Source organism: Rana temporaria, chromosome 5 (genome assembly GCF_905171775.1).
Source record: "Rana temporaria chromosome 5, aRanTem1.1, whole genome shotgun sequence".
NCBI lineage: Eukaryota > Metazoa > Chordata > Amphibia > Anura > Ranidae > Rana > Rana temporaria.
Genome location: NC_053493.1, coordinates 78,626,307 through 78,651,023, shown reverse-complemented (window position 1 = coordinate 78,651,023; position 24,717 = coordinate 78,626,307). Strand labels below are relative to the sequence as shown.

Sequence of the window (24,717 nt, the reverse complement as noted above, 5' to 3'; positions counted from 1 at the left end):
CTTTAAATTGTCTAAAATGTATTAAAAAGACAATTGCAATTACCTGCAGATATGTTGGAAAGGTTTCCTCAAGTTTGTTTTTCTTTTTCCGGTAACGCTTCCTAATTTTTTCTGTGTTCTCGGAGCTAGGAGCCAATTGATCCATTGGAGTATCAGGCAGTTGCTCATTCCAGGCTTAGGATGTACACAGAATGTAATTTAGAGGAAAACAAATTGTATATCTACATCACAGCAAATTGCAAAATTAATCAGATGCTGAAGATAAATTATAATTATTACCTTGAAAATATTTAATAGTAGTAGATAGCAGACAGCATTGTGCTGTGTTGTACTACTAGGAAAGACATTCAGCACACCAGAAATGCCACACAGATCTACAGCTCGCTGCACAGGGAAACACTGATAACTTTCCAGCATTAAAAATGATGCGGCTTTATTTATTAAAGTGTCTTCACATGTGCTTTCCAGGATAACAGGTTGGTTCTCAAATTTGAGTGGAACCCATGCCAGAGAGTGGCACCTGGAAATTTCAGTGCCACCGCCTCCACGGGAGTCACTGTCTGTAAAATAATTTAGCCAACCACCTATTTACAAGCTTGCTGTGGGAGTTGCATAACCCCCTGATTTTTACTAAATCCAAAAGGGAATCTCCATCTGTCCTGGAAATCCACTTTCACAAGACCAGTTTTGCACTGCTTCACAATAACTAGTCAAAATCAAACCTGCAGGGAAAATGAAAGCTTGAATCTGGGTGGTTGCTAGGAGGCAACACAGGCAGTTGTTCTTTTAGACATTTTAATAAACAAGGGCCACATGTGTGCTAGGCTTACTACGATAATGTAGCATAAAAATGGACGTACCATCATCTTTGCCTGGCACAAGTTCAGAAACTGAGCCAGAAGAATCTTTTCTGGAAAGAGATCTCTTGGATTTCCCTTGACCTGTTCGGCTTCTTTGGCGCACCATAAATCCACCAATACCTGGAGGGAGGTTACACTGATCAGTTTATTTTATTTATTCTGTTTTCTAAGGTTTGTCAGAATTCTTAATAACTTAATTTCTTCCATGAATGCAGGAATTCTGGTACAAAAACATTTTGATAATAATGTACCCGTCTTAAGCACAAAACAAAATACCGTATGTTTAAATCTGGAATCACTAAATAGCAGACCATGCAAGTTTTCCCCCTCTGCCGCCGCCATCACAGTCTTTTTGCAGAGCGGACATCGGGAGGCAGCACAGTAATGGACGGGGGGCAGGGGCTGGACCAGTTAACTGACTGATTGCTAGGACCACCCTGCATCTTAGCAACCAATCAATTAACTGGGGTAGCTCCCACCATCCGCCCATCGCTGTCTTGTCCTTCCAATATTAGCTGTAGACGACCTGAACCTCCCCACACTCCATCCTGAGAGGGGGGGGGGGGGGGGGGGGGCGGCAGAACAGGAATGTGAAGGAAGTCATATGAAGGGAGGTGGGCCTACAAAGGGGGTGTGGGCAGGAATGTGAAGGGAGGCTGGGGACTGCAATGTAAAGGAGGGGTGCTAAAAGGGGGGAGAGGACAGGAATGTGAAGGGGGTGATATTAAGGGGGGCTGGGAACTGTAATGTGAAGGGAGGGATGATGTGCAAGGAGGCTGAGAACACTGATGTAATAACAGGATTGTGATGTGAAGGATCTAAGGCTAGGTTCACATCACTGCGTAATGCAGTCGGTGTGTAGGCGACGCTTTTTTTAAAAAAAATTGTGACATATGGAGCTGCATGGTACTGTGGCACCACGTAATTCGGCACTCGCAAAAGCGTGCCATGTTTGCCAATCCACAGAGGTGTATTTAAAATGCTACAAACCAAGAACATTTTACTGACTGGACATTTGTGAACTTTTATTCAATACCCCCCATAGTCGTGGAAAGGACCTATAGTCGTGGAAAGGACCTATAGTCGTGGAAAGGACCTATAGTCGTGGAAAGGACCTATAGTCGTGGAAAGGACCTATAGTCGTGGAAAGGACCTATAGTCGCGGAAAGGACCTATAGTCGCGGAAAGGACAGTCATCACTGGTTGAAAACGGATGTTACTAGCTCCAAGAAACTTGAACTTAAAAAGTCAAAAACTTTAACATAACTTTCTCAAGATTGAACCTTGCCACACAAGTACTGAGAGCGTTTTTTTGGTCAGTTTCATTTGCTTCAAGTTCACAATGCAGGACATTAATTTTGATCTATACTACTTTTGAGATCTATTTCACAGCAGGACAGTCAAAAGTAATTCTGCAGATATTCATTCTGATCTCTAATACTTCTACAATATATTTCACAGCAGGGCTGTAAAATTATCGAAGAACTCTGCTCAGCTTGCTATCTGCTGGCTGCAAGGACTAAATATAAAAAAATTCAGATGTAATAGTTCATATTTTCAGATTAATTAAGTAATCAACTTAAAGACAGGTAAAACATTAATACCAGGTCTGTATGGTTTTCTTTTCCTTTTCTTAATTCCATCCATCACTTCTGCACCCTGCAACCCATCCTCAATAGGTTCTCGCTCAGGACTAGAGTCAGACTTCACATCGCAGTCCATAAGATCTCCCTCTACAACATAAATGTCATATTTAAGTGTTGCTTATCTGTAAAAACAACTTTATAAAATTGTAAAGGAATCCAGTCTATTTACACAAATATCCATATGGTTATAGCTGAAAGTATAGCTAAACTTTTTATGTTTTTGATAAAGTAGAGAAGGAATTAAAAACCATGTCAAGTTTTTGTTATTGCGACAAAGTGAAAACATTATCAGAAGAGCTTAGAGGTGTATGGAGTAAAGTGTCATCAATGAAAAGTGTAGAGACCAGAATTGAGTTTTATATAAATTACATTAGAAACTGTGTGTATATATAATATTTAACTTCTTAGTTCAATTTCTTTGTAATCCTGATAAAGGGAGCTCCTTTAAACACCCAGAACACATTGTCCTTTTATTTTATGTATTTTTGCTTTCCGCCATATACCTCCAAGCTGTATTTCAGATACAAGTTGTTGTATGGCCCTTGTTCACTGGAGGGCCCCCTGAAGGAAACTAGGCAAAACATCAACACATCACTAAAGACAGAACTTTTTTTTTAAGCTTTGGACAGAGAAGGGAAGGATTAGAACACCTTTTATTTTTTTATGGTTGTCTGTGCTCTAAGTCAGGGAGATCCACCCTATTTGTTCTGTTTACTTTTATCAAAACTGGTAACCTGGGCCCCCAAGGAATTCCCTTAATATTTACTATATACCACTTTCTGTTGTGGCTATGGGACAGAAAGTGAAGGTAAATTTTCCCAATGGGACACAGATAAAAAAAAAAAAAAAATGACAGGTTAAAACCCCCATTTACTTTATTCCATAAAAATATATATCTTTTTGCAAATAGTTCCAATTTAAATTGCATTTCCACTTTTAAAGTCAAATTTGAAAACATACTGCTATATGTTTCTGTTACAGGACAGGAGGTGGGACAAAAAGTCAAGAAATTAGCAGCTTGCAGATTAGGAAACCGGTGGTAAGAACCAACCCTAAGTTGGCATACAAAGAGACACTAGTGCTCGGAGTGTGGCACGTATGTGCTGGGAAGCTGTCTCGAATTTGACGGGTTCATACAATGGGCTTCATTGGTTGCTATTAAGCTGTGGCCATCACCGTCCTAGTAACTGATCACTCATTCCCTTGTCCTATTCAACTGCCAACCAGGAGATTCCAGGCTGACTGCTTAATGTAAAACAGAGCCTGAATTATTTACTAGCTGTTTTGACACCGTCGGTTCAACAGCACTTACCAACCAATGCTACTGTGCGATGGGCTGAACCCACAAATCGGTATTACGTTTAAAATATATTGTGCACAATTCAGAAATTCACAGAGGATACAGGATGGTCCTGCTGAGGTCCTCTTCTCTTCTGCCATACTCAGATCCCACGGCACCATGTGCTTGTGTGAGGTCATCGGGAGGCTGCCGACTCTTCCGGGCTCAGCCGACAGGCCTACTGATGATGTACCACTAGGCTTATTCCCTCCTCATTTTGTGAATTAAAGACTATGCTTGGTGGGATATGTTACGTGCATAACCCATGAGGCATAGGGAGCACAGTGCACAGCATTAGCCTAGCCAAGTGACCAACATGGGGGGTGGGACCAAAACATACTCATAATAAAAAAAAAAAGCTATTTTTGTAAAGTAGACTGGAAGAGGGGTGGAGAGGAGGGAAGTTTGTTTTCAGGGTGAAGATCCACTTTAACAGCAGGACAAAACAGTGATAACAAGACATTACCTCTACTATCATCCATTTCCCCATCACGTGAAAGCTCAGACTGAGGGTCCGGAGGTGTCTGGAGAACCGCTACGCTGTTCTGGTTGATAATTTTTAATTTTAACTTTGGTTTTGATCTCCTCCTCCTTGGTGCTGTGATGGTTAAGCTTTGTAACTGTGAAAGTCCAGACTCTGTCAAGCACACTCCATCCTGGGTGAAGGTTTTGAATACATCTTGAAAAAAAAAATAAAAAGCATGAAACAAGTTTGACATGCAACATTAAAAAATTACATATGTTATTAAAAAAAAAAAAAAAAAAAAGAAGAAAAAGAGCCGACAAAAACTTTTCAACTTTTCTCCTCTTTAACCACTTGACCACTGGGCACGTAAACCCCCTTAATAACCAGACCAATTTTCAGCTTTCGGTGCTCTCACAATTTGAATTACTCAGTCATACAACACTGTACCCAAATGAAATTTTCGTCCTTTTTTTCACACAAATAGAGCTTTCTTTTGGTGGTATTTAATCACCGTTGGGTTTTTTATTTTTTGCGCTATAAAAGAAAAAAGACTGAAAATTCTGTAAAAAAAAATAATATTTCTTTGTTTCTGTTATAAAATTTGGCAAATTTAGTATTTTTTCTTCATTTTTTTGCATAAATCTGAAAGATGAAGTTACGCCGAGTAAATAGATACCCAACATGTCACCCTTCAAAATTGCACACGCTCGTGGAATGGCGCCAAACTTCGCTACTTAAAAATCCCCATAGACGACGTTGCAGGGTATTGCGGAGTATTGTGGGGTATTGCGGAGTATTGTGGGGTATTGCGGAGTATTGTGGAGTATTGCGGGGTATTGTGGGGTATTGCGGAGTATTGCGGGGTATTGTGGGGTATTGTGGGGCATTGCGGGGCATTGCGGGCATTGCAGAGTATTGCGGGCATTGCAGAGTATTGCGGGCATTGCAGAGTATTTTGGGGTATTGCAGAGTATTGCGGGCATTGCAGAGTATTGCGGGCATTGCAGAGTATTTTGGGGTATTGCAGAGTATTTTGGGGTATTGCAGAGTGTGGGGGCATTGCAGAGTGTGGGGGCATTGCAGAGTGTGGGGGCATTGCAGAGTGTGGGGGCATTGCAGAGTGTGGGGGCATTGCAGAGTGTGGGGGCATTGCAGAGTGTGGGGGCATTGCAGAGTATTTTGGGGTATTGCACAGTGTGGGGGTATTGCAGAGTGTGGGGGCATTGCAGAGTGTGGGGGCATTGCAGAGTGTGGGGGCATTGCAGAGTGTGGGGGCATTGCAGAGTGTGGCTGGTACTGCAGAGTATTGCACAGGGAGGGATCGATGGCTGGATCTGTGACTGCATGTGTCACAGATCCAGCCCGCAGCAGCAGCTGCTGCTGCTTCCGCTCTCTCCCCTCTACTCTCTCACACTGTACCGTTCGGTACAGAGAGGAGAGGGAGGAACCGGCGTCATCACATGACGCCGGTTTGTTTACTAGTGATCGCTCCGTCATTGGATGGAGCGATCACGTGGTAAATCGCCGCTATCAGCGGCGATTTACCGTGATCCGTGATCAGTCGGGTCCGGAGGACCCGGCGGTCACGGAGACTCCCGTGTGCGCGCCCCACAGGGCGCGATTCTGGGAGGACGTACATTGACGCCCTCCCAGAGTTAAGCAACCGCCTTGTAGACGTATTTCGTCTATAGGGCGGTTGCTAACTGGTTAAACCCAAAATACAAATAAATGAAACACATGGCAACCTTTTCCCATTTACAATATTTACAAGTCTTACTATTATTAGAGTTACTTTATATAGCTTTGTGTAGCGATGATTATTAAATTCTGCTTTTGTGACAATTATATATTACATTTAAAATGTGTATATTTGGCAGCCCTTGTTTGGTGCACCATTTTCAAAGTTGTGTAAAACAAATGTCCACTAAGATGCTCTATAACATTTTTATTTTGTTATGCTGAAGTCTTAAAGTGTTTCCCAACAATTCATATTCCTGATGTGTGCTTGCTGTACCATGTACTTGTATGAGAAAGTATCCTATTCTCTTTGTATTACTTCCTTTGTGTGAAATCCCTGGTGTTCCTGCCAGTCCCTCCACATTCCTATTACAAACTGACCACACATAGGGCTCATAAACACTAAAGCTTCTAAACTTGAGTTTAGGAGCTTTTGCGTTTTTTGACAAAACTCAACTCCATAAAAGTCTATGTGTCCATTTGTTTGCCAGTTTCCAATTCCTTTTAAAGTCAGCAGTACAACCTAATGACATAATTTCTTCTGATCTTGTGTGCCTTAACCACTTAAGACCCGGACCAAAATGCAGCTAAAGGACCCGGCCATGTTTTGCGATTTGGCACTGCGTCGTTTTAACAGACAATTGCGCGGTCATGCGACGTGGCTCCCAAACAAAAATGGCGTCCTTTTTTTCCCACAAATAGAGATTTCTTTTGGTGGGATTTGATCACCTCTGCGGTTTTTATTTTTTGCACTATAAACAAAAATAGAGCGACAATTTAAAAAAAAATTAATATTTTTTTTTACTACTAATGGCGGCGATCAGCGATTTTTTTTGCGACTGCGACATTATGGCGGACACTTTGGACAATTTTGACACATTTTTGGGACCATTGTCATTTTCAAAATTTAAAATGCATTGTTTATTGTGAAAATGACAGTTGCAGTTTGGGAGTTAACCACAGAGGGCGCTGATGGGGTTGTGTGACCTCAAGTGTGTTTACAACTGTAGGGGGGTGTGGCTGTAGGTGTGACGTCATCGATTGTGTCCCCCTATAAAAGGGATCACACGATCGATGACGCCGCCACAGTGAAGAACGGGGAAGCTGTGTTTACATACAGCTCTACCCGTTCTTCAGCTCCGGGGACCGATCGCGGGACTCCAGCGGCGATCGGGTCCGTGGTTCCCGGAGCTTCGGACTAAGTCGCGGGCGCGCATCCGCGACCCACAGCTGGGTACTACCACAGGACGTACCTGTACGTGCATGTGCTCAGCCGTGCCATTCTGCCGACGTATATGTGCAGGAGGCGGTCCTTAAGTGGTTAATGAATGATTTCCTGAAGTGATATTTTAATCTCATTCATTCTGTGTTGCCCAAAAACCAACGTATTCTCCCGTTCTTTCTCATAGCACAATACAAGAGAATGAAAAAAAAATTTCCCCCATTTTCTGGGAAACAGAGATTATACACTTCGATAATCTGAGTAATGTGTTTTTTTGCAGCAAAACATAAACAGACATTGAACCTTTTCTTACCAGGTTCTCTAATTTTTGGAACAATCTGGGCATCAACTGGAGATTCAATTTCTTCTAGAAAGAAAATGAAAAAAAGATATAAATATAGAAAATCAAAATTCCATAGAACGATTACATTGCAGACCATTTTAACACATTCCATCAGTCAAAAAAAGAGGGAGTACATAATATAATAACCTGAAACACACAATGCTCTGTTAAAACAACCTGTACTTTGTTAATACTATGTAAAGCCTGAATGTCCCTGCATTTATCCCACCACAATTTTCTGCCTGAGCAAGCTTTGACTGGAATGAAGTAATTAAACACTGACATTTAAAGGTCTAAACAGCCACATTTGTAGAGAGATTATCAGACAAATCAGCTAAATGTAAAAAAGGAAGGAGGAAGTTTTTTGCTGATGTTATAGTACCATGCGAATCCTGCAGTTTTTTGTTTCTAAATTCAAAGTTTGCCACTTTACTCATGTGGTAAATTTTAGTAAAAAACATGAACAAGTTTTAAAATGTTTTAGGCTGCTTTCACATAGGCAGCGGAGGTGCAGTGATGGTATAGCCGCGCTATTTTTAGCGCCGCTATACCGTCATATTTACCGCGATATTCGGGCACTAGCGGTGAGGTTTTAACCCCCGCTATCGGCCGAAAAAGGGTTAACACCGTCCGCTTTGCGGGCGGTATTACCGCGGTTTCCCATTGATTTCAATGGGAAGGCGCGGTATAGGAGCGGTAAACACCCCGCTCCTATACCGCTCCAAAGATGCGGCTAGCAGGACTTTTGGAGCGGTCCGGCTACCGCACCGCTTCAGTGTGAAAGCATTCGGGCTTTCACATTGAAGCCTGCAGGGCATGATTTTTTCATGCGGTATAGCAGCGCTATATTTAGCGCTGTACCGCATGAAAAACGCCTCAATGTGAAAGGGGTCTTAATGTAAAAATTGCCATACTGCGTAACAGAAATGTTTACAAGACATACGCCTTGGCAGTGATATTTGGCTGCTAGCAGGGGGGTTTTAACCCTAAAGAAGGGGTTAAAAATGCTTGTGTTGCTGCATTTCCGTGGTGCTGCCCATTAATTTCAATGATGTGTACAGCTCTCCCAAACCACCCCAAAGATGCTGCTTGCAGGACTTTTCCTAACGTCCCACCAGCACACTGCCCCAGTGTGAAAAGTCGCACTGAAATGAAAGGGAGGCGTTCTTCAGGTGCTATTTCTAGTGCTAAAAAAAGCCTGAAAACCACATCAGTATGAAAGTGGTCTAAAAGTGCAGTCTGACTTATGAAAAAGTCCAAAAAAAAGGTTTTCTTTAGATAAGAGGGAAGGATAGATTAGGATCTGTAATATTGTTTAATTTGGTCATGATGTTGTATTATTTTTTGGATGTGGCCTGTTTTATATTGAGCTGTTCTTTTGGTATATGTGTTTGTCAATTCAGTAAACAAAATAAATACATTATATATATGGGTTAGGGGTAAAACAGTGTTACTACTAGTATCCTTAACTGCTAGATAACCCTGGGTCTGACTTTTAAGGCACAGTAAACAATGGAGAAGTTTTTAGAAAAAACTGTTTTAATGAAAAAAGTACATAATACAAAAAGAGCATTAAAAGATAAGTTAAAAATCATATAAAATTATACAAAATATATCTATATGCTTTTTAACTCGTCTTCGAATGCTCATTTTGTATTATGTACTTTTTTCGAAAAAACATTGTTTTTTTTTCTAAAAACGTCTCCATTGTTTACTGTGCCTTAAAAGTCCGACCCAGGGTTATCTACCAGGTATTCCCTCTTTTTTTGTGTTCCCTTTAACCTACGGATGTGGCAATGTGAATGCTTTCCTTTTCATTTTAGTATCCTTAATCCGTTATTGTACTGATGGACGGAGTATTTTTATTTTCTTCAAAATGTGCATAGGAGCAGAACAGTGTATTAGTGGGTAGTGCTTCTGCCTTGGAGCAATAGGATCATTGGTTTGACTCCCAACCATGACACTACCTGCATGGAGCTTGCATGTTCTCCCTGTACATGGGTGGGTTTCCTCTGGGTGCTTTAGAATTCCCCACACTCCAAAAAACCTGTTGGTAAGGTAATCTACTCTTGCCCAATTTGGCCCTAGTGTGGGCATGTAGGGTAGGAACCACAGATTGTAAGTTGACAGCAGAGACTATAAATGTAAAATAAGGAAGCACTGCATACATTGTTGATGCTAAATATAAATGTGCGGTTATTAAAAATAAAAATGTTCCATTACTAAAAACACCTCAAATGGAAATTATATTGGGGGGGCAAGTTTAGTTGTCTACAGAATATACAAATATGTAGAACACACAACAGTGCAATTACCTTGAGCTGGTATTACGAATGGCTTACACATAGCACAGTCAAATCCACCATCGGCTGCACTCTCTACCTCTGCCTCTGTGTTCAGTGTCTGGCAGGTGCCATGAGACCACCTGAATATAAAAATGTTCACGAAGAAATGCAAGCGTAAAAAAAAACAAGAATTACTTAAAGCGGAATAAAATTCAAAACCAAAAATGTAATATATAGCAGCTTACCAATCATTAGATTTGGTGGCTACTTTAATTTTCGTTTCTAGGCGGTTTTGTTTTCCCTGGTGATCTGGCCTGTAACATAACTCCTGTATCACAGTGCCCCTACTCTGGATAAAGGAGCACAGGGGACACATTTGGGACAGCAGCACTGTCAGTTTGGAGGGGGGGGGGGGGGCGGGGACGTTAGATGGACTAGCAGATTTAGATACAATTATAATTTGAAGCCAAACTCCCACTTTATAAGCAGATACAGTATTTATTTATTTTTCGCTTTGGGATAAAGGCTTTACATAAATGAATGAAAGCTGATCATTGTAAGCACCTCTGTCAGTGGTAAATGGTTTGTCCCAACACTCTAACTTACACTTTTGTCATGACAGCTTGTTCTGTTAAAGGAAGCTAAAAACAGTTATGGCAGAATCACCAGATGAAAAAGGAAAAGTCTAAAAAAATAAAAACTAATGTAGCCATCACATCTAAGAGTAGGTGAGCTGCAATTTAATACATTTGTATTTTATTAGCGCCTGTAAAGGATGAAGCAAAGTACTTGCCTGTCACACTGCCTGCATTGGAGAATGATTTCATCTTCTATGTAGTTCTGGCCACACACTGGGCAGGTAGACAAACTAGCACATGGAGCACACTGTGTGTAATTGTTCTGCCATTCACACCGCAGCCCTGGTGTTATTGCTTTGCAGTTGTTACATGACACACACCTAGTTAAAAAAAAAAAAGTGACATTCCAGAGTTTCGGGAAATTTATGTGGATTACACTATGCGAGAGGTGATTTTTTTTTTTTTTATTAAAGCATCATTAAGATAAAAAGTATTTTTTATTGTTTATATTCAAACCTGCCATGCAAAACATCCAAACTGTATGGATAACCCTTCAATCAGAGAAGCTCACTGACTGCCCCTGCTGATTGGAGAGCTCTTGCTCTGGCTGTATGGGTTTCTCCACAGAAATCAACACTTCCCTACAGAGAGCAAGGGTCTCATTGTGCAGCTTTCTGGCAGAGTAATGGCTTTTCTTACTCAGGCTGTGGCTGCTTTGGCAAAAAAATAAAGATTTTGAGCACCTAGAATGTATTTAGCAGACTTAAACCAATGAGTCTATTTATAAAGGCTGAAATACACCTTTGTGACAGGATGCTTTGCTTTATCACGTTATATGCATTAGCACATTGGCACCGATTTTGACACGTGTTGCAAGATTCACAAATTTTCCCAATTTAATCATGGGTGAAAGCTCTGCAAAATTTGTGTGACGTTTATAATTAGACCCCTAAGTGCTTGAGACACTTGGTTGATCCAAAGTTTTCTTAAAGTGGTCAGTGCTGTCAGTTCTAAGCCTGGTACACACTACCAAGTGTGTAGGGGCTGAAGGAAAAAATAAATAAAATTACAGCTCAGGAGGAGCTGCTGTATTAACTATGCAATGTTAGTACAGAGATCACTGCTGCTGTGCCATTGTGTTCTTGAAGGGAGGATGCCTCCCCCCCCGAACAATCCAGTCAGCACTCTCAGCCATTGGCTGAGTGCGCTAATCTGGAGCTGATCGGTAGACTTTTTTCAGTCATGTCAAGTTCCTACTGAACCATCAGCAGAGGAGGTAAAAAATTCTAGCATTTATAATTACTTTAATATTTAAAAGGTAAACTCTGGGCTTTTAAAAAAATAAAATAAAACACTATTTAATTCAGCTACCTATGTCTTTATAAAAAAATGAATATGGGGACCTCAGATGAAGACTGCATCATTACTGGTGTCTATATTTTAATGTCATTTTAGAAACCTCCTAGAGGAATTGAATCCAGGCATTTCCAACTTAAAAAAACTAACTCATAAAAATCACAAATTAAAGTGATTGTAAAGGTTAATTTTTTTTTAAAACAAACCATGTTATACTTGCCTGCTCTGTGCAAGGGTTTTGCACAGAGTGGCCCAATCCTCCTTTCTGGGGTCCCTCCAGTGTCCTTGTCCACATCAAGTGCCCCCACGGAGAGCTCCCAAGTCCTGCTGCTGAGTCCATTGACACAAACAGCAGAACTTGGCCCTGTCGCCCGCATCATTGGATTTGATTGACAGCAGCGGGAGGCAATGGCTCCTGCTGCCATCAACCTATCCAATGAGGACCCCGAGACAGCGGCTGGAACTTCTGTGCTCATCTCCATCACTGGTACGATCAGAGTCAGGTAGAAAAAGGGGGGGGGGGCGGGGGCTTCTGCAGCACAGAAGAGTTTTTACCCTGATGCATAGAGTGCATTAAGGTGAAAAACCACATGGGTTTACAACTCCTTTAAGTGAGGCAAAAGGTAGTGTTAATTTGGTAGTTCACACCAACCTCCACTTCATCCACAGCCAGGAAGAGAGTTTTTAAAACTTATCTCAGTGTTGCAGTATTGTTACTGCATACTTTTGGGACAATCCTTTAGCCCAGGTTCAGACTGAGCTGAGGGAATGAAGCAGAGTGTGTTCAGCTGAACTTGCACGATTTCACTCCCGCTGGCTCGATTTCGGCCGCGATTTCAGAGACATCTGTACAGGTTTCTGCACAGATGTCAATGTAAATTGCAGCCTGAAATCGCAAAAAAACAGTACAGAAACTACTTTTTTAAATGGGTGCAGTGCTGCAAATGCAGTCAATCGTACTCATGTGAACGCGGGCTTAATCTGAATTGCAGAAATTCACCCGAAGCAGTCTATTAGGCCAACTTCTTCAATTCAAAGAAAGCTCAGGACCAGAAGGACACATTTGAGATACGAGATGAGATGTGTTTTGACAGCTTAGTTCCCACCAAATATGCAGTGGAGGCAGGTGACAAAATTATCCTTTGCGCTTACCACCCACACTACTTTCATTTTGTGACTTCATAGTGTTCTTTAAGATTTATTTAAGTAGTTATACACAATATGCAACAAGCATAGGGGGCGGGGGGGAATTTGTGAGTGTTGGAGCACCACTTAATTTTTTGCATGTACAGCTGAATATCTTATTGAGTCTTCCTTTCAAAAGAAAAGTGTATTCACAATTCTTCTAATAGAATAAAAATAGACAGCAATAGAAACAAATGCAAACTATAAAATAACTATAGCAATGAATAAGGCTAACCATTTACACTTCCATCCTCCTTTAGGGACAGTCTGTAAGGGTGGATCCAGGCAGTAGGTATGGTAGCTAATGTCACAATCATCGCAGAGCAGCAGTCGGCCAGGATCTGTGGCCTTACCACAGGCCTCACACACTGTGCACTCCAAACACCTCCAGCCTTTACGAAGGATGACTTTACTTATCTGAAAAAGTAATAAGAACGTCAAATCCATATATTCTGACAAAGCGGGTTAGTAATTAAAAAATAAAAATGCTTTTTTTTTTGCATTGAAAGAACATCAAAAATAATTCTAGTTAAAAAATTAAAGGTTTGAAGTTGCCACACTTTGGGGAAGATTTATTAAAACTGGTGGACTGATCAACTTCTAGGTTTAAGCCCAGGTTCACACCGGGCCGTGGGAGTGAAGCCGTGCAAGTTCAGCTGAACTCACACAATTTTACTCCCGCTTGTCAGTCACGATTTTGGCCACGATTACAGAGACATATGTGCAGGGTTCTGTAGTACAGAAACGACTTTTTGAAATTGGCGCAGCGCCGCAGATGCGGCGTCGCACCGATTAGGACGGTGCTATTGCCGGAAAATGCTGTCAATTTGACATTGAACAAGCTTAAGTTAGAAGCTAATTTGTTACTATCCACAGCTGCACGAGATTCTGTGTTCACCCGTTTTAGGAAATCTTCCCCTATGTTGCAGAGGTTCTATAAATAAATGTTTAATAGTTCATTTAAAGTGTATGTATTGGCAAAGATAAATATTCAATACAATATATGCACATTTCATTTTGGGATATCGTTAAAAAGAAATAATGCAGCCAGTAAAGAAAAATATTTGTTTATCCTGACAGAAATCCAGTGAGTTCATGCTACTTTCAACTAGGGATGTCAGCCCTGTGGTAATTCAGAAAACATCACCTTTATGTTAGGGCAGTGGTGGTTTACTTGTAAATTATACAGGATTTCAACCACTGCCCGACTCCCTTTAGGGTTGCAAAATAGCAGGGAATTTTCTTGCATCAAGGTGCATTGTGTTGACATAGGCAGCCCATTAAAATGAATGGGCTCTAACGCACCTCAATGCCTGAAAATGTTGGTCCTATAAAGTCACTCAAGGCCATGTCACTGAACACTGATGTAGATCACAGAGTGAATGGAGGTAGGTGAGTATAGAATTTATCACTAGGTCATTTTCATAAAAAAAGAAAAAACAATCATGTGTCAAGCCTCAAAAAACACAGAATTTACAAAGTATTTGTGCACACCTGGAAACACAGCTTAAATGTCCATGTTTAAAAAAGAGAAATGGAAAACGTACACCGTTATTGTTACCTGAAGACTGGACGAGTTCTGCTTTGTCTTAAGACAATAGCATGGGATTTTATTTACCTTAATATTGACACAGTATGGATGGTAGCATTGCCCACACTGTGAGCACGCAAGTAGTCTTCCTTCAGCACCTTTACCAAAACTACCGCACACCAGGCACATATCCTGCCAGCCAAAAGAAAAAAAACACATTGTGAGGCTACTACCCCATATAACAAAACATTTCAACAGTGATGATACATGCACAAGATAACTTGTTTTACGCAGTGACGCATATAAAACATGATGTACAAAAAATAAATAAAAAATACTCCAATAGTCTTATAAAATTAAAGAAAAAAAAATATATTTTTTTAAATTCAAGCCTGCATACTTTTATAGCAATGTGTACATTAAAGACCAGAAGCACTCCCATTGATCCAGCAATGGAATTTACCACTGTGTATGACAGCCAAACATTTTTTAGAGCAGGAAAAGTAGACGGAACAGCAGTGGCAATGAATCTGCTGCATCCTGCTACTGCTTTTGACAAGTGGAAGTGGCCAGCGGTTTGTGACCGTTTCACACAACTAGCGATTACCTGTGGCGATTGTTGCTGGATGCACTTTGCACCAGGGCAAACTACTAGTGCAAATGTAGTCAAACACTTTGACAAGTTTCTAAGTGTTATGGTCCTGTTGGGGGTTTTTCCCCCTCAATTCTTGTCCCATTGACACTTGTAAAAGAATTTATGGGAATGGGTGTCTCCAGGAAGGCACAAATAGCAATCTTTCCCTTCTATATGAACAGGTCATCTTTTTTTTTTTTTAACGTTTTAATGAATACTTTGCTTTATAGTTAGAACATTTTTAAAAGAGGGCATTCAGCAGAAGCTGTTGCCTTTCAGGCTATCTGTGAATAATACTTTCATGATGTCATCTGAAAACATAGTCAGGAGGGGGCCGAGGCATTGCTCTGTTTAGTTCAACACTATTCAGTTCTGTGGGTAAATTTCAACTTGAACTATGGAGCTGGTTAAACTAGTTTTTCATTACATGACATATATTACTATTTACCTAAATAATAAATTGATCATTTAAAAAAATATATATAGTGAGTGAACCTCATTTCTAGCTGAACAAAGTTACAGATCTTTTGGCAGGAAATCAGTTTAAATGTCCAAATCAATTGTTTAGTGTTTTACCTGCAGTGTTGCTTTATGTGGGGCAAAGACTGCAGAAACGAATATATATTATAAAACAGGCTTCATGAGACAAGGAAGTATTTTGCTCCTTTCAGGCTTTAAACACAACTAGATTGTAAACTTAATTTGCTTTGACCCTCCATGCGAAAAATAAATTGCCAACCTGATGCAAGGTGAACTTGTCGCTTGTGGAAAATAAAACAACTGTGTTGTGCATTGAGGTTTCTTCCTCCTCCTTGTATGATGAAAGATCAATTGTGGTTATCTGCAGCAGGAACAAAGAACACTTAGAGGTCTCTCAGGATTATCCAGCATATTCCAACATTAGCACAAACATCTTCCCAAACAAAACTTTCCCAGCCTTTCTGTAATAGTAGTCACTACAGCACTATCAGTTTCTACCTTGTGAACTGTAACTTCAGCAGAATGATAATGTGAATATCTGAATTTACACTGACTTCCTTCTACATGACCTACATACACAGTCACTTGGCGGACTGTGAATTGGCAGGCATTTCATTTTATAGGTGGCCTAATTAATAGAGTGCACTTTTCTGGGAACCAGTGTTAATTTTGTTGGTGAAAATATTTTTGTCTTAATTTCCACCAGCTGCATGTTTTCAGTGGGAAAAAAAAAACGAAATGAAAACAAAATTTCGAATTGGGTCAATTGACAAAAACTATGATGAAAATCAAATCCAATTTTCATCAACAAACAAAATTGGAATGAAAATATGAGGGAGGGACTTTACCCACCTGAACTTCCGCTTTCCTCGGAGATCCACCTGTCTGTTAAAGCCACAGCCCCCTGACAAGCTGTATTGTCAGAGACACAGGCTCCCTCTGCCTGCTGCTGCCTGGGAATTCTGGAACAATGCCCTGCAAACCACATGGTGAGCGTTTCCCCTCCCAGCAAGGTAGCAGTGCTGAGCACTGTGTGAAAAAGTATCAGCCTCCCCAGACTATTCAGTTCTCTACACTGTGCACTCCCTCACTCCCATTTACTTTCCCATCCCTGCTATATAGATTTTTACTCCAGGAGTATATAATAAGTTGGTGAAGTCCAGAGAAACGCTTAAATAATGCATTACAATTTAAACCCATTCGATTTTAGTCGACTAAAACGTAGCAGGTTTTAGTCGACTAAAATGTACTGGAGATTTTAGTAACCTAAAACAATTCAAGATGACTAAAATTGCATTTTAGTCAAAAGACTATAACTAGAATAGAAATTTGACGTAAAAATTAACACTGCTGGAAACCGTTAGTTTGCCACTGTTCTGAAAATCAAAACACGTGAGGCTCAATTCACAAAGATAACACACACACTAGGATAAGACCAATGAGATAAAAAATAAAATAAAAAAAGTCGCATAGCTAAAATAGTCCTTGTAAGCATTGTAAATGAAACCTATCATATCCCGAGTGATGACCATGCCATGAGAATTAAATGTACTGAACATAATTGGCCACCGCAATTGTAAACATCAAGAACAAAATATAGAATAGGTGACCACAGTGGTAGCAATTTCTACCATGATCTCCCAGTAATTGCCAAAAACATGATACAATTTTCTGAAATGAACTGGAAATAAACCAATTTAAACTTTTCATTTATGTTTTTTTACTCAGGATTGCAGATGCAGAAACTTATGGTGTTCATAGTGGAGGTAATGCAACAATAATTACCGTATTTATCGGCGTATATCGCGCACTTTTTTGCCCTGAAAATCAGGGCAAAATCGTGGGTGCGCGATACACGCCGATACCCGCGCCGTGTTTGAATGCTTGCACCGCAATATACCGAGCGCAGTACACTCGGGTACATTCGGCCAGGCTCAGCTTCACTCGTAGTCACGCTGTGTGACGTTTGTGCGCGAGAAGCCGAGCCTGGCCGAATATACCCGAGTGTACTGCGCTCGGTATACGTCGGCGGAGGCTTCAAACTGAGCGCGGGAAGCGGGGATTCGACATGAAGACAGCGTGGGAGAACACCACCGAGGCCGCAGACGGACGCCGGACCGGACGAGGCCGCCGGGCAAGAAACCAAAACTGTAAGTAGTAAAATGTAATACATTTTTTTTTTTTACAGGAAAAACGGGTCAAAATTAGGGGTGCGCGCTATACGCCGGAGCGCGCAATATCCCGATAAATACTGTAAATGTAGGGAAATCAACACTGTTAAATTGCAATGGTGAGCCTCCAAGTACAGAATGTGGTGCCTATAGGGGAAAGTACTCACCACTATTAAATTCTACCCGACCTACACAATGCAACTTTGTTTTCTATTTAGGGTTGCTGATGCAAAAATGCAGCAAGTAAAAAAAATCATGGTAGGGAGGCATCTTAAATCAACCAATATATTTTTTTCATACGTCAAAACATAGCTCATTTATAAAGAGCTAGACATTAGCCTGCGTTGGCTAACCAAAGCATACATGTAATTTCTTGCTATTTGCTGCTAACACTTCTTTTTGCACAGGCCTTCAAAAAGGAAAAAACTTCTACAGTGATGCTATTGGAAGAACTTTTCATTTTCTATACATTGGCACAGCCGTTATTTTAGAGAATCAATGCACCCTACTAAAAAGTGAAGTTTAGTACCCCTGGAAATATATAGTTGCCTATAGTTGCTTTTAATTTAGATCGGCCTCTTCCTCCACGGCCAGAGAGTCCAGAACCTCTTGGTCTCCTCCTCGGGAATCCGGAGCCTCGACCCTTAATATAACAGGTACAAATAAATTATTAAAAATATAAGAATAAATCAAACATATACAGTATATTATAGGGGATGAAGGAGACAAGGAAGAGTAAGGGAAAAACTATAATATTGGGGGGGGGAATCAAAAAAATTAGAAGGAAAGGAAAGTGTCATCTATAATCACAGCAAACAGATCATCACTCATTACTTTAGTGCAGTTTGGAAAACAAAAGTAAGCATTTGATTGATTCCTACAACAAACACCTCTAGGTCATTTTCCTCTCGTTTTAATTATTTTTCTGCTATGTTCTGAGGCTTACATGTTGTATAGCAGAGACCCGGTCCTATATGATGTTACAATTCATAACTATATTGATACATTCCCAGAAATTAACCACCAAAGACCTGAGACTCCGACATGTGGTTCCATAACTTATTTAGAAATCGAAAATTAGAGAAATAAACAGTCGAAAGTCAAAAGAAAAACTTTTTTTTCCCCCCTAAAAAAAAAAATTTTTTTTTTTGGACTCATTTGTAAAAACAAAAAAACATTAAAATAATCTCTGTGCTTAGTTATATATAAACAAATGTGGTACCCCTAGTCAAAGATTTATTGTGATTATCAAGGGTCTACATTTTTGCACATGCCACATATCTTTTTTTCTCCATCAGTCTGCCGATTGTACTCAAGAGTAGATAATTTGTTCCCGGCAAAGATTATGTTAAGATATTTCACACAAAAAAAAAAAAACACACTAGAAACAAATTAGGGCTAAGCAAAGACGCACATTTTGCCAGCAGTGTCCAGACTTTGCAATTGGGCTATGCATAAAATGTAAAGGAATCCTGTATTAAGTGTAAGCTGCCATTGCCGATTTTCTGAAAATGTTAGTTACCTGCCAGTCTTGCTGACCCAATAGGAGGTTGAGGAATGTAAAGTCAAGATCAGAAATCCTGGATGAGCATTAAAGTCTTGTATCCCCAGCATTTTTAGAAAAATGGATGAACGGCAACAGCCTCCTTGTTACCTTATTAAAGACTATGTTACCACAACATTTAATTTTCCTGATAATCCTGTTCTCTATGTATTGCTTTCTTTGTGTAAAATACACAGCGATCCTGCCAGCCCCCCTGCTTTTCCATTTCAAACTGACCACACTAGGCATTAGAGCACATCTATTCAAATGTAATCAGTTCTCTAGCTGTGCTGGGAACTCAGTCTGCTCTCCTCCAATGATTAGATTTGTGCAGACACACCCACTCTGCACAGCCATTCACTGGAAATATCAGTATGCTGCCGTTTCTCCTCCCCCAGCTCTCTGAGCTCCTCCTAGCTGAGAACAGAGGTTATGTGATCACTTATAAAAAAAAAGGAGAAAAGTATTTATAATATTATTTAATATCTATAAACAAATGTTTTGCCTTACAGAACTCATTTATTTTAAAATGGAAATGAAACAAAGTGTGGGTTTGCGTATACTTAAAAGGTCTCCTTTATAATATAGTTGCGGATTTTCCTTTATCCACTCTTTTATAATAGAACTTTACTAAGAGAAATATGGCACTGCCATTTATAAACCGAATTTTTAAAATGTTAGCTCCCTGGATGTCCTTGCTTCCAACAAAATATACCGTAAAGCTGTGTGCGCAGAGAACAATGATAATGACTAATAAACCAACGATTTTTTAACCAAATTGTAACCTGCATCAATGAATTTGAAGATTGAAGAAAATATTGATAAAGGATAACTATTATTCAATATAAATAAAAATGATGAAAGCAAGGGAAATGCCATACATGCAGAAAATAACTTTGCTTTAGCATGCATAAAGGCGTTTTTTAGTCAGTTTTTATGTGTTACTTTTTTGTTCATTCAGCATTTTTTTAGATTAAAACACAAAATGATAAAAACAAAATGTACAGGTAAATAATGACAATTATAATAAAGTCCATAAAGTGCTTCAGTAAGTGCAAATGTCTGAAGGGACACTCCAAGGATCACTCTGTTCTTTTCATGAAAACAATCAGTGCCACTTACCAGAGTTGTTGGATCTCAGATTTCAAAGATCAAAAAGGCTCACACAGGGACCCCGTTCAGCCAAGTAAACCACCTCCACGAGCTCATCCAGTAAAGGGATCCTCTCTCCTGCAGCGGGCTATCCAATGATATAATATTCCTTAGAACAACGGCAATAACCTTCTCCAGCTGATCTCCAACCATGGAATATAGCGAGGTTAAAAGAAGAGGCTTCATGGTGCAGTACCGAGTACTCCATTTAAAAATGTATTAAAAACGTCATAGGCACCAACATCCAAAAAACGGTGATAAATATATTCAAAGAGATATGGCTCAAGCCAGCCAGCTGGTGCGTGGCGACGTCAAGAACTGTACCTCCATCCGACACGTTTCCCCATACAAGGCATGGACAACGTAAGTAGCGCTGATTGTTCTTTTCATAAAAAGAACAGAGTGATCCTTGGAGTGTCCCTTCACACATTTGCACTTCCTGAAGAACTTTATGGACTTTATTATAATGGTCATTATTGACCTATACATATGGTTTTTATCATTTTGTGTTTTAATCCCCATTTTTTTCATTGAGAGTCATTTGGTTGCGCACTTTATGCTTTACACAATGTTATACATGTTATAACTCACTATACAAATCATGTCTCACTCAAACTTTATTCACATGGCATAGTCATTTTATGTGTAGATCGCATAATGAGAATGGTTTAACGTGTTTTTTTCCTTATTTTTTACATTTCAGTGAAATGGCCCGGAAAGGCACAAGGACAGCACGGCTGATCTCGGCAAATCTCAGGTAGGAAGTCTTTCCGAGGTCAGTCGAAGTGTCCTCGGGCCTTTTTCGCCTCTGGCCGCATGCGGTATTGCATCCCATTGAAGTCAATGCGGAACAAACTATCGTGACTTCAATGGGGAAACGTGATTTGATATGCGTGTACTTTGGATTACGAGCATTCTCCTGGAACATATTATGTTTGTAATCCGAGGTTCCACGGTATCTATTTTATTTTAAAATTTGCATGAGCAAAAGTAACCAACTATGTTTGCTTGTTTAAGCGTGTAATTCTTAAGCCTAGCTTATCATTACAAAGCCTACCTCCTATTGATCAGATAAGCGATATGGCTGGCATGCTCTCCAACTGAAAAACATTTCTCATTCAATTACTAGTCTACCATTTCTACTGTTTTGATAATGTTCTTCAATTTTAGCAACCAAAAATTGTACCCAATGTGAAGACACCTGCAGCACAATAGTGCCATTTTGCCAGATTTCATCTGTATAGCAACCTTGCTTGAATATAGTAAAATTAATATTTTTGAGATGTAAATCAGTGGTGCTTATTCAGCATTATACTTTTATATATATTTAGTATTGCTTCAGGCATACTCTGAGATGAAGCCTTCAAGTTCCTAGGTATCTCAAGACTTCAAGTGTACGTCCAGACAACTTTTTTTTATGTTTGGATAGACTGGGGCTCCGAGAGGTTTTCTTCAAATCGTTGCAGGTAGTGTCTCCATGAGCCTGGCACCTTACATGCAAATCCAATAAAAGTGGGGTGCAATGTCTTGCAGGCTCTTGTGCAACGAGAGCTTCTTGGCAAGAATCTCTTGCCACCCGAGTGTACACACAGACCTTTCAAAAGAACCGCGGTTCTCTTGAAAGGAAAGAACGCGGTGACGTCATCGCGTAAGACGAGCATGCGCTCGTCACATTCGATGCCGTCGCCGCCATCTTGCTTCACCCTACCTATGCCGTGGAAGGTACTACGCATGCGTCAAAGTCATTTCGAGCATGCGCGGGTTTCCACGGCGACAGGCAAGTATACACACTCTCGGGTTTCTCATCGGGAAACAGGCCGACAAGAATCTCTGTGAGAAGAGAGCAGGTTCTCTATTTTTCTCGTCGAGATTCTGGCCAGATTTCCAGACTAGAAACCTGAAACCCTCGTACACACGCCCGGTTTACTCTGCAAAACCGAGCGTGTGTACGAGGCTTAAGAATAGCAGAACTTGGTGATGACCGACATCTCTTGTCAAAACAAAATTTTGCAAAAAAAACAAACACAACAAACCAGCTACCGGCTACTGAACACTTTCATTACGCACAGATCATTTTTTTTCCCCCCCAGACGATTTTGCGTAGCTCTGATGTGACCACTATGTTGGCAATTAAATACTTATGTAAAAATATTGACAAGATCCCAGGTTATATTTCTGTGATATATTCCACTCGGACCTCAAATCTAGACAAATTTTCCAATATGGTGAAGTGAAAGGGGGACTTGGACGAGGACCTAGATTTAGCAGAATGGCACAACCTGCCTCAAAAGGCTTTTAAATCTCTTATAAGTACCTCCATGATTGAAGCAAACGATAAAGTGCTGTTAAATTGGTACATACGAAAGCAGCATCATATGTCCCCGGCGCCTCCCCTAAGTGCTTTAGGGGACGCGGACAGGATGGCACAGACTACAATATTTGGTGGGCATTCCCGTGGGTCTTGAGATTTTGGATTAGTCTCTATAATTTAATATACTCTCTGACCCAGACTAACCTTAAAAAGTTCCCATGGCAAGCCATACCATCGGAGGAGGTACTGAAATACAGCAATAAATCGACATCCTTCAAATACATTTTTGGCTACCAGGATAGCCAAGTCTTGGAGGTCCCCGTACATCCAACGATACATTTAAAGTTATCATGGATAATGAGAAATGAGAAAATGTCAGCCACTTTACGAGAGAAGATTCCCCTATTTGAAAAAAAAAAACATGGGACCCTTGCATACATTACCCTTTTAGGAGAACAACGACTGACTAAATAACTTGCAGGGTGGTGAGAGAGATGGAAAGCCTTTACCTTTCCCTAGTCTTTCCTCTTTTTCTCTTTTCCCCTAATCTTTAATCAAAATTTTCCCTAGGTCTATGATATTTGCCCCATGGGCTACAGTTTTCATCAGCACTGTAAAAGTCATCACTAGCTTTTTCACACCAAAGTCCCCTTTGTTGTTATTTACTCACTTTACCATTCCACCATTCTCTAAGATACATGAGCAAAGGTTTGCAATCATAGTGTTAGTGATGGTTATGGATATGGTGATGATCCAGAGTATGTGTTGAAGGAACCTGGTCTTTTGTTTAGAAAACATGGTGCAAACTACTAAAATTATTGAAAAATGCCCATGAAATAATGCAGCAACCAATGGTTGAATTTAATAAAGCAACTCTATGCAACCACTATCCAAACACTGTAATTGCACTTAAAGCGGATCTTCACGGCATCCAAGCGCCACAAATTAAAAACACTATTTAATTTTTTTTTTTTTATTCAAAGCAAGTTACCCATCCATGCGTTCATGCTTTATTTTGCTGAGAAATCACTTTGAAAAACACCCCCTAGTCATTGCCATCTTGAGTAAGGGCATATTATTCATGTAGCATTTACTTCCTGGAATCTTGGTGTGTGCTTAGATGAGAAAAACCCTCCTCTCCTCCCCTCCCCTAAATTCCTGGGATGTAGGACAATTTCCTTAGGTAAGAAACCAGGAATTAACTGGAGAAATGTAAAGAAAACTAAAAAGTTTAAAACAAGTAAAGATGATATAATTTCCTGTCCATTTACAAATGCTAGCAACATGAGGATTAAAAAAATCAATGTTTCTTGGGAGAGTGAAGTTCTTTAAGTAAAAAAAATTCACTTAACTCACCTTTCAACAAACCAATGTGACAAGATTTATCAGGCCTTCTAGACGAGACTGCAGCTACTGATCACAATATTGTGTTAAGTGACCTCTAATGCTTTAATGTAAGTGGAGGTGGCAGCAGCCACATTGAAAGGGCTATGTTCAGCAATGAAGGGACAGGCCCAGTGTTAAAGGCCCCGAGAAGCCAGGATCAGGCAATCTTATATGTATGGAATTAGCAGAGTAACTAGGTGCACAAACTATGCCAGACAATATAAACCATTTAGGAGGTGGGCTGCACACTGTGCTAGGACTCCTTATAGGAAGGCTGTAGATCCAAATGTTTTTGATGTGGTCAATTGGCACTCACAACATAATGGTTTGCCACCCACAGGCTTGTCTACCAACATTGGAGCATGAACAAGAATTTGAATTGCATAGAACTGCAATGACAACCTGAAGCAAATTCCCCGAGCACCATGATAATATGCCATAATGAACACAACAGAAAGGGATTAAACTCAGAATATACCTAAACTGAGTGGA

The 24,717-nt window shown here is 40.2% G+C and overlaps 1 protein-coding gene across 7 annotated transcripts in view; it reads right to left on the bottom strand.

The window, feature by feature from the left end:
* Nucleotides 1-24,717, bottom strand: part of KMT2C (lysine methyltransferase 2C) — a 310,800-nt gene that overhangs the window by 102,754 nt on the left and 183,329 nt on the right. For 5 of the 7 annotated variants that reach the window (XM_040352734.1, XM_040352731.1, XM_040352735.1 and 2 more), the window contains 11 exons: nucleotides 18,363-18,476; nucleotides 15,922-16,023; nucleotides 14,636-14,740; nucleotides 13,253-13,434; nucleotides 10,692-10,856; nucleotides 9,929-10,038; nucleotides 7,584-7,637; nucleotides 4,312-4,524; nucleotides 2,465-2,593; nucleotides 861-980; nucleotides 44-174 (listed from right to left, as the gene is read on the bottom strand). In XM_040352734.1, coding sequence (XP_040208668.1) covers nucleotides 44-174; nucleotides 861-980; nucleotides 2,465-2,593; nucleotides 4,312-4,524; nucleotides 7,584-7,637; nucleotides 9,929-10,038; nucleotides 10,692-10,856; nucleotides 13,253-13,434; nucleotides 14,636-14,740; nucleotides 15,922-16,023; nucleotides 18,363-18,476 — 1,425 coding nt within the window. The remainder of the gene's footprint in view (nucleotides 1-43; nucleotides 175-860; nucleotides 981-2,464; nucleotides 2,594-4,311; nucleotides 4,525-7,583; nucleotides 7,638-9,928; nucleotides 10,039-10,691; nucleotides 10,857-13,252; nucleotides 13,435-14,635; nucleotides 14,741-15,921; nucleotides 16,024-18,362; nucleotides 18,477-24,717) is intronic. The other 2 variants (XM_040352732.1, XM_040352736.1) reach the window with 2 other exon arrangements.